At 37.4% G+C, this 18,560-nt stretch overlaps 1 protein-coding gene across 6 annotated transcripts in view; it reads left to right on the top strand.

Moving 5' to 3' along the window:
* PPP3CC (protein phosphatase 3 catalytic subunit gamma) overlaps positions 1–18,560 on the top strand; it is a 98,683-nt gene that overhangs the window by 35,063 nt on the left and 45,060 nt on the right. For all 6 annotated transcript variants that reach the window (XM_064585408.1, XM_064585407.1, XM_064585406.1 and 3 more), the window contains exons 2-3: positions 7,101–7,298; positions 7,628–7,752. In XM_064585408.1, the coding sequence (XP_064441478.1) occupies positions 7,101–7,298; positions 7,628–7,752 (323 nt within the window). The remainder of the gene's footprint in view (positions 1–7,100; positions 7,299–7,627; positions 7,753–18,560) is intronic.

Here is an 18,560-nt window from a genome sequence, read left to right as displayed (position 1 = left end):
ATAATATTCCATTGTATGTAAATACCACCATTTCTTTATCCATTCATCCATCAGTCAACTCTTACATTGTTTCCATGACATGTTAAATTTTAAAAGCGTATTAAACATCCATGTAGATGTTAAACAGGTAGTTGAACTTAAGACCCTGGAGTTCAAAGGAGCGTTTAGGCTAATCAGTTTTTACAAGGTTTATAATGAAACCCTTGGTTGTATTTGTAGAAACAACTCCATGATCATGCTGCAAATTGTGTTAATTACGAAATAAAACCGTTTTTACAATTCTTAGTTTCATATTTATGCCAAATTGTTTTCCCTCACTACTTACTGTGAATGTTTATTTTTTATGTGGATACACTTTAAGTGGCCTTTTTTAATACCAATCATCTTTGAATAACAGGGACCTCCTCTACTCTTCAGAAAAAAAAGTACTGTAATTTTATATTCCCTGAATTATCACATTTCTGGATAAGTAATCTTTTGGTTCATAGTCATTTTTTTTTTTTAACTCTGTGCTGGTGTTTTGAGACCCTTCAATCCCTCTGCTAACTCTCCTTTCTCATTGGTAAGGATTGTAGTTTATAAAATAACAGACCTATATTAAAAATGAAGGGAGCGCCTGGGTGGCTCAGGTGTTAAGCGTCTGCCTTCGGCTCAGGTCATGATCCCAGGGTCCTGGGATCGAGCCCCGCATCAGGCTCCCCGCTCAGCGGGAAGCCTGCTTCTCCCACTCCCCCTGCTTGTGTTCCCTCTCTCACTGTGTCTCTCTCTGTCAAATAAATAAATAAAATCTTTTAAAAATAAGTAAATAAAAATGAAGGGACCACTCCCCCCCCAAATTATGATATGATATAACCAATAAAGCAGTAAATTGAGTGCTGACACTGTTGACATTTTGATTCTTTCATTTAAAAATGCCTAGTTTAATTTTTTGAACAAATAAAATGTCTGGAATTGCTTATTAGCCTTGAAAATCACTTAAATACGTTTTCTTTGAAATTTGAAAAATTGTGCTAAGACACTGTTTTGGAAGTATGACCATAAATGGAATGTTTAAAGAGGTGACATACAGCCTCAGAAACAAAATGGGAAACTTTAGTGCTTGGTGTTGAGTAGTTTGTTTATAATTTGAAAGGGTGCAAGAACTGAAACTCTGTGTTACAATTCATATACTTCATAGTTTAAAGCAGGGATAAGATGTTAGAAGCTAAAACTTCAGCTTGTTCATCTGCTTGCACAGCCATAGTGTTTTGTTGTATTTTTTGTTAGTGAAATCCTGTGTGCCATTAATAAAAACGGTTGGAAATGAATGTGTCAGAGACTTGGGTTCTTAGAAAAGATTATCATTCACTGTGAATAGTGAAGACAGCTGAAAATCCTCTTATGTGTACCTTAGTCATAATAAAATCTCTAAACTTTGGCTTGAAGATGTGTACATACATAATATTCAAATTTTTACTCTAGTCCTATTCTTGTTCCCCTCACTCCATGTTTATCCAAACCAGTGTTACACAAAATGTGGTCCGTGGATTCCTCTCAGTTTACAACTTGTTATTAACTTCAATAAGTACAGAAATAGAGCATTTAAAAACGTAAATAGCAATTTGATAGGATCATTTTTCTAGTAATTTATTTTTACTGCATTTTACAAAGTACAGGTTTTGACAGGTTAGAGGTTGGAGTGGGGCAGTTCCCACTACTCTAGATCCTCTTTTTTTCTTTTTTCTTTTTTTTTTTTTAAAGATTTTATTTATTTATTTGAGAGAGAGAGAGAAAAACAGCATGAGAGGGGGTAGGGTCAGAGGGAGAAGCAGGCTCCCCGCCGAGCCGGGAGCCCAATGTGGGTGGGACTCGATCCCAGGACTCCGGGATCATGACCTGAGCTGAAGGCAGTTGCCTAACCAACTGAGCCACCCAGGCGCCCGATCCTCTTTTTTTCATTCAGAAATTCCAAACTCCTGTTTCCATGTGCTCACAGTAGAGACTGGGGAAAAGGACATAAAGACCTGTAAACTATTACTTTGTGATGACTGATGAATGAAGGTGCTGATTATTTGAGATTAGTTGAGTCTTTTTTTTTTTAAGATTTTATTTATTTATTTGAGAGAGAGAGAGAGAGAGAGAGGGAGAGCACAAGCAGAGGGAGTGGCAGGCAGAGGGAGAGAGAGAAGCAGGCTCCCCACCGAGCAAGGAGCCAGATGCGGGACTCCATCCCAGGACCCCGAGATCATGACCTGAGCTGAAGGCAGATGCTTAACCAACTGAGCCACCCAGGTGCCCTGAGATGAGTTGTGTCTTTACTTAGAATTCCCTTAAGCCATTTTCCTGGTTTTCTCTAAACAATTTTAGTATGCACAACAATTTCCTGGGACACCTGTTAACAATGCAAATGCCTGTGCAGGATCCCCAAAAGTTTTGATTCTACCTGTCTGAGGCCTAAGAATCTACATTCTAAACAAACACTCCCGCTGAATCTGGTGAATATTGTTCCTGGGTAGGTGATTTAAATCAGGATACTCGAGAGTAAAAGAGGATGCTATTAAATCACATTAGGACAAGATAAATAATCTGAGAATATCCTAATAGGTGTACTTGGACAAATGATCACTGTACCTGGGGCATATTTTTTAAAAATAGAGGTTTAAAGTTTAATTGGAAAGTTCCTGCTATTTCCTTTCGTGACCAAACTTAGCTGGATTTCCTTTAGTCTTCTCAGGATGGTGGCTGTTTCCACTCTTTTATGACTCAACCTCAACTATAGTGTGTATACAACTTTCTAATAAAGGAAGATGGAATTCAGGGCTTCTAAACATAGCTAGGAGTAACTTGAGGGGAGTTAGGACCCACTCCTTTAAAGTTGAAGATTCTTTTCTTCTGATTTGAATGAAACTGATTTTATTTGCCCTTAGCTAAAAACTTAGGACTCTTCTGGAACTTTCTGTAATGCATGTTGTCTCAAGCCAATTTTAATTCCTTTTAGTGTTCCTGGCTCAGCTGTGTCCCATTTCTCTTAGCTGGGCATAATCCCCTTGATCCATTTCAACCTTGCTTTTGTTTTCATTTAACTAAGTGACTTGTTTATTATTTAAGTAAATTGCAACTGAAGAATTTGAGAGAAAGAAAAAATACCTTTCTAAATTTCTTTCTCAAGAGTTCTTTTTTTTTTTAATTAAAAAAAAATTTTTTTTTTAAGATTTTATTTATTTGCAAGAGAGAGAATGAGAGACAGAGAGCATGAGAGGGAGGAGCAGACTCCCTGCTGAGCAGGGAGCCCTATGTGGGACTCGATCCCGGGACTCCAGGATCATGACCTGAGCCGAAGGCAGTCGCTTAACCGACTGAGCCACCCAGGCGCCCTTTCTCAAGAGTTCTTTAGGTTGTTGTCACCTCTTCTTACATAACTTATATAGAAAAAATGGTTTTCCTGTTTTGTAAACTGTTACCTGATTACAACTCAGTATTGCAGGAAAATTATTATTTTTTTTAAAGATTTTATTTATTTATTTGACAGAGGGAGACACAGCGAGAGAGGGAACACAAGCAGAGGGGGTGGGAGAGGGAGAAGCAGGCTTCCCGTGGAGCAGGGAGCCTGATGGGGGCTCGATCCCAGGACCCCGGGATCATGACCCGAGCCGAAGGCAGACGCTTAATGACTGAGCCACCCAGACGCCCCAGGAAATTTATTTTTATTAGTAGTAATAATATTGCTGCTAGAAGTCAAATAATATCTGTGGATCTCTTGTCTCTGGTACTACCTCTATTATAATACCTTTTTTGTCAATTCCAACATATTTGATTTTATATTATTTCATTTTGTTTTTAGTTTGTTGGCCAATTTCTTTTATTTACAAAGTGGGGATTAAAAACAAGCAGGCTTTCTATGGGGTTCATTTCAAAATGGGGAAGGGCAGATTGGCTAGCCAGAAATTGAGAGTAAGAGTTTGAAAACCAAAAAGAGGTAAATTAAGTATGAAAAGGGGAATGATTAAATGTGGAACCATCCATTTCTTTATTTTTCTGGATCAAGATTTCAGAGGACTTGGGGTTCTCTGAACTCACATGCAAGTAGCTCTTGATTGAACCTCATGTAAATTTCTCTAAATTTTTCTAAGACTTATACTCTTAGTTTTGGTAATTTTTCCACTTTTTAAAAAAAGATTTTATTTATTTGAGAGAGAGAGAAAGAGAGCACTGAGCTAGGAGGAGAAGGAGAAGCAGGCTCCCTGCTGAGCAGGGAGTCCAATGTGGGGCTCGATCCCAGGACTCTGGGATCATGACCTGAGCCCAAGGCAGACGCCCAACTGCCTGAGCCACCCAGGTGCCCCAATTTTTACACTTTTTTAAAAAAATAAGTATTTCAAACATATTACAACAGTAGAGAGAATAGTATTAGGAGCTTTCAAATGAACAGCACTCAGCTTCAACAGTTAGTAACTCACTACTGTTCTTTTTTTCTTCTGTACCGCTGCTTATTCCCTGTCCCCCCATTATATCGAAGCAAATCCCAAATAGCATATAATTTCATCTGAAAATATTTCAGTAAGACTCTCTAAACTATAAAGGACTTTTTTATTATTGTTAAAAGCCAACTATATTACCATTACGTTTTATGAAAATTGAAGTAAATTTGTTTAGGACTTACCTTTCACTCTGTTTTAGAGACTCACCAGATGAATAAATAAAAGATTCATCATAATATCTTTATTTTATTTTAGAAGTAGATTATTTGACTAAAATAATGTATTGATGTTCCATCTGAATAACAATTTATCCTTCAAATTAGAATACTTTTGAGAGTGAAAAGGGGCTCTATTAACAATTATGCTAGGAGAGCAGTGGAAATCTAGGACTGTCCTACATGAACTGGGATATATATGGTCCCCTGTTTCAAGGGAATATTTGCTGGTTGGATAGCTACTATAATTTTTCTCAACAAACTTTGAATAACCCAGATGAGTCAAGTTGTAGCTAAGAGCACGGTGAACTTACCATAGGATTTTTAAGTCTAAAATTTTTATAGTGCCTGTAGATTTCAGGTTGGTTCTCTCTCTTTTTTTTTTTTTTGAGAGAGAGAGTAAGAGTGAGGGTGCAAGCATATGTGCACAAGCTGGGGGGTTAGGGAAGGGTAGAGGGAGAGGGAAAGGGAGAGAGAGAATCCCAAGCAGGCTCCACACCCGGCTCAGAGCCCAGCATGGGGCTAGACCTCAGAACCCTGAGATCATGACCTGAGCCGAAATCAAGAGTTGGACGCTTAACCAACTGAGCTACCCAGGTGCCCCCCGCTTTTAAAGTTTATTTATTTATTTAAATAATCTCAACATGGGGCTTGAACTCACGACCCCAAGATCAAAAGTCGCTGGCTCCTCTGACTGAGACAGCCAGGAGCCCCTCACCATAAAGCTAGAAGTAGAACCACCAGGCATAAATCACAAATTAAAGGGCGCCTGGGTGGCTCAGTTGGTTAAGCGACTGCCTTCGGCTCAGGTCATGATCCTGGAGTCCCGGGATCGAGTCCCACGTCGGGCTCCCTGCTCAGCAGGGAGTCTGCCTCTCTCTGACCCTCCCCCCTCTCATGCTCTCTAGCTCATTCTCTCTCTCAAATAAATAAATAAAATCTTTAAAAAAAAAATCACAAATTAAAATGAACCCTTCTGGGGCACCTGAGTGGCTCAGTCGTTAGGTATCTGCCTTCAGCTCAGGTCATGATCCCAGGGTCCTGGGATCAAGCCCCACATCGGACTCCCTGCTCAGTGGGAAGCCTGCTTCTCCCTCTCCCACTCCCCCTGCTTGTGTTCCTTCTCTCGCTTTGTCTCTCTCTGTCAAATGAATAAATAAAATCTTTAAAAAAAATAAAATGTATAATTTATAGGCTTGTCGATGTTAGATCATAGATAATCTAAAGTAGACTACATTATAAAGTAAGTAAATGAGGTGATGACCAATTTTAAAAGGTCAAAAAGATTTTTTCTGTTAAAGTTGGTAGTTCACCATAATATTACCTGAACTTTATATCAAGCATAAACTAGTTTTTAGCATTTCCAGATTAGAAAACACACTAGACCTTCCTTATCTGTTCTCTTCTAGTTTATGCTGTGTTACTGTAGCAAGTAATTCTCAGGAACAGCTCCATTCAATTAGTAGTGTGCTTGTTATCAGTAATATTTTAAGCAACTACCTTTTTTTTTTTTAAGATTTTATTTATTTATTTGACAGAGGCAGCAAGAGCACAAGTAAGGGGAGCGGCAGGCAGAGGGAGAGGGAGAAGCAGAACTCCCCGCTGAGCAGGGAGCCTGAGGTGGGGCTCGATTCCAGGACCCTGAGATCATGACCTGAGCCAAAGGCAGATGATTAACCGACTGAGCCACCCAGGCGCCCCCGCAACTACCTTTTAATAATAAAGTATACAACTATGATTCCCCTGATCAGGAGCCAAAGTCAGCCTTCTAAAACACAGTTCCATTATGTCAGTTCCATGGAAAAATAAGTGCCCTTTAGTGTTGTGATTTCTTTCCCTTCATTTTAACCACAGTTTCATTTTTTTTTTTTAAAGATTTTATTTATTTATTTGAGACAGAGAGAATGAGAGAGAGAGAGCACATGAGAGGGGGGAGGGTCAGAGGGAGAAGCAGGCTCCCTGCCGAGCAGGGAGCCCGATGCGGGACTCGATCCAGGGACTCCAGGATCATGACCTGAGCCAAAAGCAGTCGCTTAACCAACTGAGCCACCCAGGCACCCCACAGTTTCATTTTTAACACCTTTTCCATAGATAAAAGATACTCATATCATCATATCATCTAGTCCCTGGTCTTTTAGTTTATTTTCTGAATCAGCTTCAAGTCTTTCATGTTTATATGTAAAACATTATAATTCATACATACACACATTCAGATACATCTTTTAAATAACTTTAACTGTGGCCTTTTTAAAAATTAGAATCTATCATCAATAACATACAGTGTCTTAGATTTCTTTCCCCACATAGTTCTGGTACTGTGGATATGGAATCATAGTGATATATTAGGTTTAATTTGTTACATAGAAGAAATGGGTTCATGGTTCTCTATACGTTTAAGTGTTTTAAATTACTTTTTCTCTCCTTCTAGCTGTTCCCTTTCCTCCAACCCAACGGCTTACTTTGAAGGAAGTATTTGAGAATGGGAAACCTAAAATTGATGTTTTGAAAAACCATTTGGTGAAGGAAGGGCGACTGGAAGAGGAAGTAGCCTTAAAGATAATCAATGATGGGGCTGCCATCCTGAGACAAGAGAAGACTATGATAGAAGTAGATGCACCAATCACAGGTATGAGAAGTAATTGCACAGTGGTGCTTAGATTTGAGCTAATTTGAAAAATGATTACAAATAACCAACTAAGATATGTGATAATTTTTCCAGGAATTATGAGATAGTCTTGGATTATTCAGTATATTTGTTGTTCATCAAAGAAATACAATTTAAAATACCTAATATTTACAGTAGGACTATTCAGTATTGATTGACCACAGTTATAGAACATTCCAGTCAAAAGCTAATGTGATTTAAGTTAAAAGTTAAACTGTGATCTTATTGGTGTACTGCCCTTTCTCTTTAAGACATATTTTTCATCTCACCATGTGTCCTTTTTTCCCTAGTGTGTGGTGACATTCATGGACAGTTCTTTGACCTGATGAAGTTGTTTGAAGTTGGAGGATCACCTAGTAACACACGCTACCTCTTTCTGGGTGACTATGTGGACAGAGGCTATTTCAGTATAGAGGTAAAAATTAAACTGGATACATTGGAACGATCATATTGTCTTTTTTTAGAAATTTGCTTTCCATTCTTCAGCAGAAGAAATTAAAATGAGAACACTGGCAGAATTTGTAAACTTCATTACTTTCAGTATTAAAGTGTTAGAGAAATGTTTTCATTTGTATAAGAAAGATCTATTCCTTCTTGTAGCTTCTATATGTAGTAGACATATAGAAAGCTATATTAACCCAGCTTTGCAAATAAGTTAAATGCTTACCAACCTTTCCTCTGAAGATAATGTATAGGCTGTGTGTAAATTACATAAATTGCTATTCACCCTAAACAGGGTTTGAATTAGCAGATCTTCATTATAAAACCATAAGTTGCTGGGCTACAATTTGCTTTTAGATTAACTTCCAATGCTAAATAAGCAGGCATTTAGCTTATTGTAGGAATAATTTTTTATATTATTGCACATAGTAAGCAGTTAACAAATGTTCATTAAAGAAAAAAATGATTAAAGTTAATGAATTTAATGGAAACTCACAATTAAATATATTTTAAAAATTGAATGATGAGAAAAAATGATTATAATTAAAACAAAGTAGGGGCACCTGGGTGGCTCTGTTGGTTAAGCATCCCAAATCTTGATTTCGGCTCAGGTCATGATCTCAGGGTTGTGAGGTCAAGCCCCATGTTGGGCTCCATACTGGGTATAGAGCCTGCTTGGGATTCTCTCTCTCCCTCTCCCTTTTCTCCTCCCACTGCTCTCTCTCTCAAATAAATAAATAAAATCTTTAAAAAAAGAATTAAAGTATAAACTACTGTGTATAAAAGATAAAACTATTTTAGAACCTAATGCAAAGACTTGAGTACAGTGGAACCAAAGCACGTTCATATTTAATGTCCATTGATTTAGCTACACATGCTTGGCAAATAAAAGAGAAGTAACTTTTGAATAGTGCAGGTAATTAAATTTATAATGTGCCCAGAATAAGCATGAGATGAGAAATTGAGTCTGCATGATGTTCTTGTAGTCTTTAGTTCTGGTTCTCCCTCATAGTGTGATAGTCTCACTGTACTTAGTGTGTTTCTGGTGGTTAAAGGTTTATTGTTTGTGCAGCATCACTCCTAGATCCAAGTTAGCTATCTTACCTAGTGCTCATTCAAAGAAGCAGCAGTTGTTCTATAGCTGCAGAAAAATATACAAGAGAAATGGGTTGTCCTCTTTAGTTAGATGGGTTGTCTAAATTCATGGATCAGAAAAGTTCAGTGTTACCTGCCAGTGCCTCAAATTAATTTAGTGTCATCTATGAGGACAAAACTTAGTGGTAGAAGCTAAGAAAATAATCACGTTTCCCTGCTGCTCAGTAAATTTCCAAGGTCTCTAAGTAGGTACTGGGATGGGTGGAGATGATACATGCAGACTGTATCATTGAAATGTTTCTCTATTCCAAGTAACCTAAGTGTCCATCAATAGATGAATGGATAAAGAAAGTGTGGTCTGTATACATATATACTGGATATAATAGAATATTACTCTGACATAAAAGAGAATGAAATGTGGCCCTTTGCAATAACATGGATGGACCTAGAGGATATTATGCTAAGTGAAATAAGACAAAGATAAATACTATATGATTTCACTTATATGTGGAATCTACAAAACAAAACAAATGAACAAACAAAACAGAAGTGGACTTAAAAACACAGAGAACAACCCGGTGGTTGCCAGAGGGGGCAGGATGTAGGGAGTTGGGTAAAATAGGTAGAGAGGATTAAGAGGTACAGAGTTCCAGTTTTAAGATAAATAAGTCACAGGGATGAAATGTACATCACAGAAAATATAGTCAATAGTACTGTAATAACTTTGTAGGTGACAGGTAATAACTACATTTATCGTGGTGAGCATTGCATATTGTATAGAATTGTTGAATCACTATGTTGTACACCAGAAACTAATATAATATTGTATATCAACTATAGTTCAATAAATAAAATAAAAAGGGAAGCAAACATAGCCTAAAAAAGAAAAGCTTCCTAATTCCTGTTCACATCATGTTTCAGTAGCCAGTCAAATGTATGGATGTTTGAAAGACACATTGAATATTTACTTTTTTGTGTATTTTTTAGCATGAAGACGTTTTAGAGGATGAAGAAAATACAGAACTTACTGAATTTTTAATTTGACATTATATTTAATGAAACAACTTCTTAAAAAGATAATATTGTACCAAATCATCTTCGGATTGTTAACTCATACATTTACAGATAGTTTCAATGCATCAGTATATTCAATAAAGCACACACTGAAAAAATCCATGATTTTTGTACACATATACTATATTCAGAATATTTTCTGTTAATGTATTTTTTCCTTACTCATCAACAAATGTTTCCTGATTGCCGACTTTATGGTAGGCTCTGAGGATAAAATAATGAATAAGATTCATGCTTTCTATTTTTTGTTTTCTTTTTAAGATTCATGCTTTCAGGGCATCTGGGTGGCTCAGTCAGTTAAGCGTCCGACTCTTGATTTCCGCTCAGGTCATGGTCTCAGGGTCATGAGATCAAGCCCTGAGTGGCTCCATGCTCAGTGGGGAGTATGTTTGGGATTCTGTCTTTCCCTCTGCCCCTCCATCCCCTGCACTCCCCTCCATGCTCACATACTCTCTCTCTAAAATAAATAATGAATAAATCTTTAAAAGAAGATTTATGCTTTCTGTAGGAGCTGACAGTCTATTAGAAAAGATGCACTTATGAACAGATCTTTCAGTATAGTACAAAAGTGTTGACTTAATTTTCTGCATTATTCTTCATATTAGGACCTAGCATAGTGCCTGACACATAGGGGACACTCAAAATCAGTATTTGTCGAATGAGTGGATGTTAATAAATCATAGTTTATATTTGGCTTTATCTTCTTATTTGATGTTTCACTAACTTAAAGGGTTTTTCTGGAATAGCTTAAGAGATAAATGGATCAAAACTTTAAAGTGACAATGCTGTTTTATACCAATTTTAAACTAAACATCAGGGTATATGTAGTCTCAGTTGGAAGTCACTTATAAACTACTAAGTTTATAAACTTCTGTAGGCAACAGCTTAGTCCAACATGATACAAGTATATACTTGAGCAATTTTTTTATCAGTGTCCTTGATAAGCATGAGTATGTTTTTGTCAAATGAATGAAAATAGGTAATAGAGTCCTTATTACATTTTGTTGTTGTAAATAGTTCATTTTTGTAGAAAAATTGGGAAATGTAGAATCTAAGAAAACAAAAACCTTTATAAGTCAGATATAATCAGTGTTAACATCTTGTATTTTCTTTTTTTTTTTTTTAAGATTTTTAATTTTTTTAAAGTAATCTCTACACCCAAGGTGGGGCTCGAACACAACCCTGAGACCAAGAGTTGCATGCTCCACTGACTAAGCCAGCCAGGCGCCCCAACATCTTGTATTTTCTTGCACTTTTTTCTTCTTTTACATTTGCATATATCTTTTTTAAAGAAAATTGAAATCATTTTGTACCTTTCCTTTTTGTAGTCTTTTCCCCCCCACTCAGCATTGTATTGAAAGCACTTTTCTCTGTTACAAAAATTTCTCCAAAATTGTGGTTAATGGTAAAAATACCATAATTTACTTCACCGTTCTCCTGTTGTTGGATAATTAGGTTTGTAGCAGGTACTGCTTGTTGTCCATCTTTTCTCTCCTTCCTTCCTATCAAAATCCCTATTTTGTTCAGATAAATGAGATTGGGGGTTCAGAGAGAACCTTTGATTTCAGGAAGGGAGGCCCTTAACCCAGCCTCAGGTAATGAATTCTCATTGGTCTGAGCTTTTTTGATGTGAATGTGCATGCACACACATGCACTTTGGAACATTTGTTTCCAGATGAAAAGACTTTTGCAAGGTGAAAGCTTTTGAGCCCCTATTTCACTATGTCATTTCAAATGTGGGTGTGTGTACTGTAGCAGCCATTTTGTGACCATGAGGAAGTGCTAAGGATGAAAAGCAAACCTCCTGTGAATTACAGATCAAAGAGGCAGAGAGGACATTGTTTCTTGGTGACAATACTGAGCTGTTACACTAAACCTGGACATCTTACCTCCAGACTTCTTGTTTCTTCATAAGATACTTAAAAGGTCTTTAGGGCTTAAGCAATAGTTAATGGGATATTTATCACTTGTATCACAAGTGGTCCTTTTCTAGTTATTTCCATTCTGCATATTGCTGCAATTAATATCTTTTTGAATACATTTTTAATAGCATTTCTAATATTTCCTTAGGTCAGATTCTTATAAGTAAAAGAAGTGGATGAGAGACTGAATATTTTAAAGACTTTTGATACATTTGGCCTAGTTTTTACAGAACCTTATTTCACTTTATTTTCTTTCTATATTTAATAACTTCTCTTTCCTTGAGCCTATATGAGAAAATCAAGACATGCTGATTTTTTTCATGCCCAGAGCAAGCATTGATCTTTCCTGAAGCAATGTGGGCTTTGATTAGTACACCAGGGACTGATCCAGATGTCACTGATAAAACACAATAGTAAAGTTTCACTTATTCCTGAGCTTTTTGATGTTCCTTCTTCGTTTGTATATATTGTAAACTACTTGCTCTGAGGTCGGGGAAGCTAAATTTAGTTTCTTTTAATTGATTTTACAGTAAGAGAAAGGGTTAAAGGGAACCTTTTCATCATAGGATATGTTATACTACATGTACAGGTGTCACCAAAGAGAAAATGTTATCAGATGTCTAGGGATTATAGATGTTATCCGATGATCAATTGTTGATGTGTTGACATGTTGACAACTAATGAATAATTGTTGACATACAGAAAGGATTGTTGAAGTGGAGTACAAATTCTGTTCACAGAAATAAGTGAGTTTTGAGTGTCTGAACAGATCTGATAATCATGAGCCTGTAATTGAATTGTACAGATAATTGTGCAATTGCATCCTGATATATAAGGAAATAAAATTTGAGATTAGAGGCCAAGAAGTATATCAACCAAATTACACTGAAGTATGGATATGAATTGTGCTTTTATATATCTCATTACTTCAAAAAGGTGAGTCTTTTCAGGAGTCAGAAACAAAGACCTAGATAAATCAAAAGATATATCATGTTCTTGGCTGGGAAATGTAATAGAGAAAAAAGAGAAAGTGCTTTCTAAGTTTATATATGAATTTAATGTCCTTTTTTTGAGTATAGTTAACACACAATGTTATATTAGTTTCAGCTGTACAACATAGTGATTCAACAAGTTTATGTTATGCTATGCTCACCACAAGTGTAGCTACCATACAGGGCTATTACAATACCATTGACTGTTCCCTACGCTGTATCTCTTATTTCTGTGACTTATTCATTCCATAACTAGAAGCCTATACCTCCTACTCCCTTTCACCCATTTTGTCAGTCCCCGCCCACCTCCCCTCTGGCAACCATCAGTTTGTTCTCTGTATTTATAGGTCTGATTCTGCTTTTTGTATGTTTGTTTATTTATTCCTGTGCTTTGTGTTAGATTCCACACATAAGTGAAATCATATGGTATTTGTTTTTCTCAGCCTGACTTATTTCATTTAGAATTTACTGTACTTTTTCTTTGGAATATTCTGTGCAAGTTGATACATCAAAAACAAAAGTCAACCAAAAAAAAGAAAAAAGTCTAAGTATATCTGTATGTGTCTGCATATTTAAGTTTCATGTTTGTTTTGCAGTGTCTGTCTCTAAATGTACGTATATTTTGATCCAGCAGTTCCATTTTTGAGAAATACTGCAGATGTACACATAATTATGTACAAAGACATATGAATGAATAGTTTGTCACAATACTTGAGAGGTCCTACTGATATTTAATGAGCTGGATCCAGGGAAATACACATCATCCAATAGGCAGGAAACTCCTAAACAACAAAGAATCATGCTTTTCAAATTGCCAGTAGTACTTCTGTTGAGAAATACTGTTAAATTCTGGGGATGGAGATGAACAAGCAAAGCCAAGTCCTATACTGTATTTTCTATTGAAAGGGACAGCATCATGTATTTGTTTATGCCTGTGAAAATCAAATCAGGGTAAGGGGCTAAAAGAGCGTCAAGGTTAGCTAATTTAGATGGAGATTAGGGAAGGCTGATTTGAGGAGGAGGTAACCTGTGAATAGAAACTTGAATGACCTGAGAGAATGAGCCATGCCTCTGTGGTGGGGGGTGGGGGAGGGGTGAGTACATTCCAGCAGAGGACATATCAAGTATAAAAGCTCTGAGGTTGAAGCAAGCCTAATGCAGTCCACAAATAGTAACAAGCCCAGTTTGGCTAGACAGAATAATGAGTAAGGGGAAGTTGTAGGCGATGTATCAGAGAGATAGGCAGGGATTAGATGATGTCAGGCCTTACAAACCGTAGTAAGGAGTTTGGGTGTTATTCTGAATGTGGTAGGAAGCTATTGGAGATTGATTGTTTTGAGCTAGGGAATGACATATTCACATTTATGTTTTAAAACAGTCACTCAGAGGGCACCTGGGGTGGGTCATTTGGTTAAGCATCCGACTCTTGATTTCGGCTCAGGTCATGATCTCAGGGTTATGAGATCCAGCTGAGCCCCATGTCAGGCTCCTGTGGGGTATGGAGCCTGCTTAAGATTCTCTCTCCTTCTGCCCCTCCCCCTCCCTCTCTAAAACAAACAAACAAAACAAAACAGTTACTCTGGCTATTTTTTGATAAACTGAATGGAAGCCTAAGAGTAGGTACAGGGAGGCCAGTTAGGAATCTAATCCAGTAAGCATGGGCAAGACATGTTGGTGACTTAGATTAGGCTTATTGAGAAGCACCTGGATTTCGAATTTTAAAGTCTTTTTTGGGAGGTGGGAAAATCCCAGTTGAATTAATCAAGCTCTTCAGGTCATGACACATTTATTACTAGTCATTGCAAAGTCCGTCTCTGTTTTAATTTTTTTCTTATCTGTGAACTCTATTTTTTTTCTCCCTCTTGCAATTATATATGTTTCTGTTATGTTTAGCACCTCAGAATACATATAATACATTACATTAGTTTTTTAATATGTAAGGTTTTGGTGGATAAAGTATTTTAATTTTATATAAGTATTATGGTGCTATTCAGCGGTCCTCAAACTTTAGCATGCATCATAATTTCCTGGAACAGTTGCTCAAAAACAGATTGCTGGGCCCCACCCCAGAATTTCTTTATTTTTTTTTAAGATTTTATTTATTTATTTGAGAGAGAGAGAGTGCGCGCGCACGCATGGGGGCGGGGAGGGTCAGAGGAAGAAGCAGACTCCCTGCAGAGCAGGGAGCCCCACCCGGGACTCCAGGATCATGACCTGAGCCAAAGGCAGTCGCTTAACCAACTGAGCCACCCAGGTGCCCTACCCCAGAATTTCTGATTCACTAGATCTGAGATAGAGTCTGAAAATCTCTATTTCTGAAAAGTTGCCTAGTGATGCCCGTGTACCACATTTGAGATTAATGTGACCACACTGAGAACCACTGCTGTAGCTTTGTTTCTGTTGATTTGGATGTTTTCACTTATCATGATGTTTTTAAGATCCATCCAGGTTGCTGCCTCTCAGTCATTGCTTTCTGCCTGCTGTATAGTATTCCAGAGTATACATCTATGACATTTTAGTTATTTATTCTCAACGTTGGACACCTAGGTTGCCTGCAGTTTCTTTCTATAGTGAACGTTGCTATGATGAATATTCTTATATAAATCCACTGATGTTCCCATGTTTTAGTTTCTCTGTGGTTTATGAACAAGAGTGGAATTGCCAAGGAAAAGGGTGTATTACCTTCATTCTTGAACTGACAATCACAGGTTCCTCTTCAGCATAGCTGTACCAATCTATATGCCTACCTGTAGCACCTAAGAGTTCATATTTCCTTACAGCCCTCTCTCCAGAACTTGGTTTTATCTCATTTTCTAATATTTACCAAATGATGGGTCTAAAATAGTATGTTATTGTTTCAATTGGTATTTCTCCAATTACTAATGAAATCGAGTGTCTCCTCATATGTTAGCCATTCCACTCTTACAATCACTGTTAGGAGTTTCTGTATGACGTTTAAGATATAGATTAGGCATTTACAAGCATATTTCCATATCTGTTTTTAAAAAGTAAATGTACTTGTCAATGTGTATTGCCCTTTAAGTGCTGCTTTATCTGGGTCCCACAGATTTTGGTATGTATGGTTTTTATTATCATTTAGTATTTTCTATTTTAAGAATTCTCTTTAACCCTAGGACAATGAAGTAGTATGTTTTTTGTTTCCAGTCATGTGGGATTTTTTTTTTAGTGTTAGTATTTTGTTACTGATTCTATTTAATCTAATTTAATTAGAGAACATAACCTGAATGATATTCATTCCTTGGAATTTTTTGAGACTCCCTTTCTGATGAGGTACCTCGTAGATTTTTGTGACTTTTTTTTTTAAGTAATCTCTATACCCAACATGGGGCTTGAACTCACAACCCCAAGATCAAGAGTTGCATGTTCTACCAGCTGAGCCAGCCATATGCCCCTTTGTGGCTATCTTGTATATACTTGAAAATAATGCATTCTCTGTTGAACTGTTCCCTGTAACTCTCATTATTTTTGTCTGCTTGAACTAGGAGTTACTTTTGAGTGTGTCAAAATTGCCAACTACAGTTATTGATTATCTGATTCTTACCATAGTCCTGTCAGTTGTTGCTTGTGTTTTGAGACTGTGTGTGAGATATGTATATTTTATGATTAGTATATATGATCGATCATTATTTGCAGGTTCTGTATTTGCATATATACTTTCCTGCTAAAATTGATTTGTAGTCCAAAATCAATACACATAGTGATTTTTTTTTTTTAAGATTTTATTTATTTGACAGAGAGAGACACAGCGAGAGGGAACACAAGCAGGGGGAGGGGGAGAGGGAGAAGCAGGCTTCCCACAGAGCAGGGAGCCCCATGTGGGGCTTGATCCCAGGACCCTGGGCTCATGACCTGAGCCAAAGACAGACGCTCAATGACTGAGCCACCCAGGCGCCCCAATACACATAGTGATTTTGAGGTCGTAGGCCCTCTCAGCAGGAGCTAGGAAATATATATAAGCATACTAACCTGCACATGTACCCACATTTTTATTTGTTTCTGTATCTATCTGTATATACCCTAAAAAGAGTTAAGTTTTGATTCCAGTCCCACATCACAAGATTCAGTCTAGTCTTCCTCCTTTCCTACTCCCATTATCTACAATACATTCACTTGTCTGTTCAATCCTATTATACCCATAAAATACATATATAACAGCCAATTCATACTGTGAAAACATATTGTGTTTGTGTACATTTCTCTATGTCTTTAGCCTTGTAGTGTGCAGTCAAAATGCTATTTTCCAAAGTTACTTGGGTTAGTTCTTTTTTCCCCATACCCTTCTTTGTTGCTTTGTTATCTATTTATAATACAGTTAGGTTTATTACTGTTGGTATTCTATTTGGGGTTTCTTTCACATGCTGGTTGATTTAATTATTTATTTTGAGGGGCACGTGTAAAACATTACTGTTGTTCTAGAAGTCAAAGCTATCCAAAAGGTTATCCTTTGAGAAGTCTTGCTCCCTCCTCAACCCCCCTTAACTGTTCCCGGTGCCCCCTTCTTTCCACCCCTTTCCTTTGTGCCCATTGTAGGTAACTTTAGTTTCTCATTTATCCTTCCTATATTTCTTCTGCACAAATGAGTAAATACATGTGTATTTCTTACTTCCCTTCTTTATTACAGAAACAGTAGCATACTCTTTTGCACTTTGCTTTTTTCACTTCACAGTATATTCTGAAAATTGTTCCAATCAGTTTATAGAGATCTTTCTCTCTCTTTTTTTTTTTCATAGCTTTATGGTACTTTATTGTGTGAGTGTGTCATAATTTGCTCAGCCTTCTGTCCTATGTATGGTCGTTAAGGTTGTTTCCAAAATTTTGCTGTTACAAGCAATACTGCAACTTTGTGCATATGATTTTCTTATTGTTGGAGGTGTATCTTCAGGGTAGATCAAAAGTTAAATGAATATGTAATTTTATCAGTTTCTGCCAAATTTTTTTTACTGTACAAATTATTTGTATATAGTCAAATTTATCCATCTTTTTTTAAAAAAGATTTATTTGAGAGAGGGAGAGAGACTGAGCGGTGGGGAGGGGCAGAGGGAGAGAGAGAGAGAGAGAGAAGCAGGCTCCCCGCTGAGCAGGGAGCCTGATGTGGGGCTGGATCCCAGGACCTGGAGATCATGACCTGAGTCGAAGGCAGACATGCTTAACCGACTGAGCCACCCTGGCACTCCTCACTATTCTTTCTTACAGAACTTACATGGTTTCATTTTGATACAGTTAGCTCCCTTGTTCATTTGTCATTTATTATGTGTTATGTAGGTTATGGATCTGATTTTTTTTGAAATGGCACCAGTTGTCCCAGAGACATTTATTAAGAAGTCCATCATTGGGGTGATTGGGTGACTCAGTCGGTTAAGTGGCTGCCTTTGGCTCAGGTCATGATCTCAGGGTTCTGGGATCGAGCCCCACATTGGGCTCCCTGCTCAGTGGGGAGCCTGCTTCTCCCTCTCCTTCTGCCTGCTGCTCTGTCTACTTGTGCTCTCTCTCTCTGTGTGTCAAATAAATAAATAAAATCTTAAAAAAAAAAAAGTCCATCATTAGGAGCACCTAGTGGCTCAGTCAGTTAAGCATCTCACCTCAGCTCTGGTCTTGCTCTCAGGGTCATGGGATTGTGGGACAGTGTGGAGCCCCACATTGGGCTCCTTGCTCGGTAGGGAGTTGGCTTGTCCCTCTGC

This window comes from Mirounga angustirostris, unplaced genomic scaffold, assembly GCF_029215605.1.
Source record: "Mirounga angustirostris isolate CCGP_5_RB_7025 unplaced genomic scaffold, mMirAng1.0.hap1 SCAF_2, whole genome shotgun sequence".
Taxonomy (NCBI): domain Eukaryota; kingdom Metazoa; phylum Chordata; class Mammalia; order Carnivora; family Phocidae; genus Mirounga; species Mirounga angustirostris.
The sequence above is the reverse complement of the archived record's forward strand: the minus strand, read 5'-3'. Positions and strand labels throughout refer to the sequence as shown.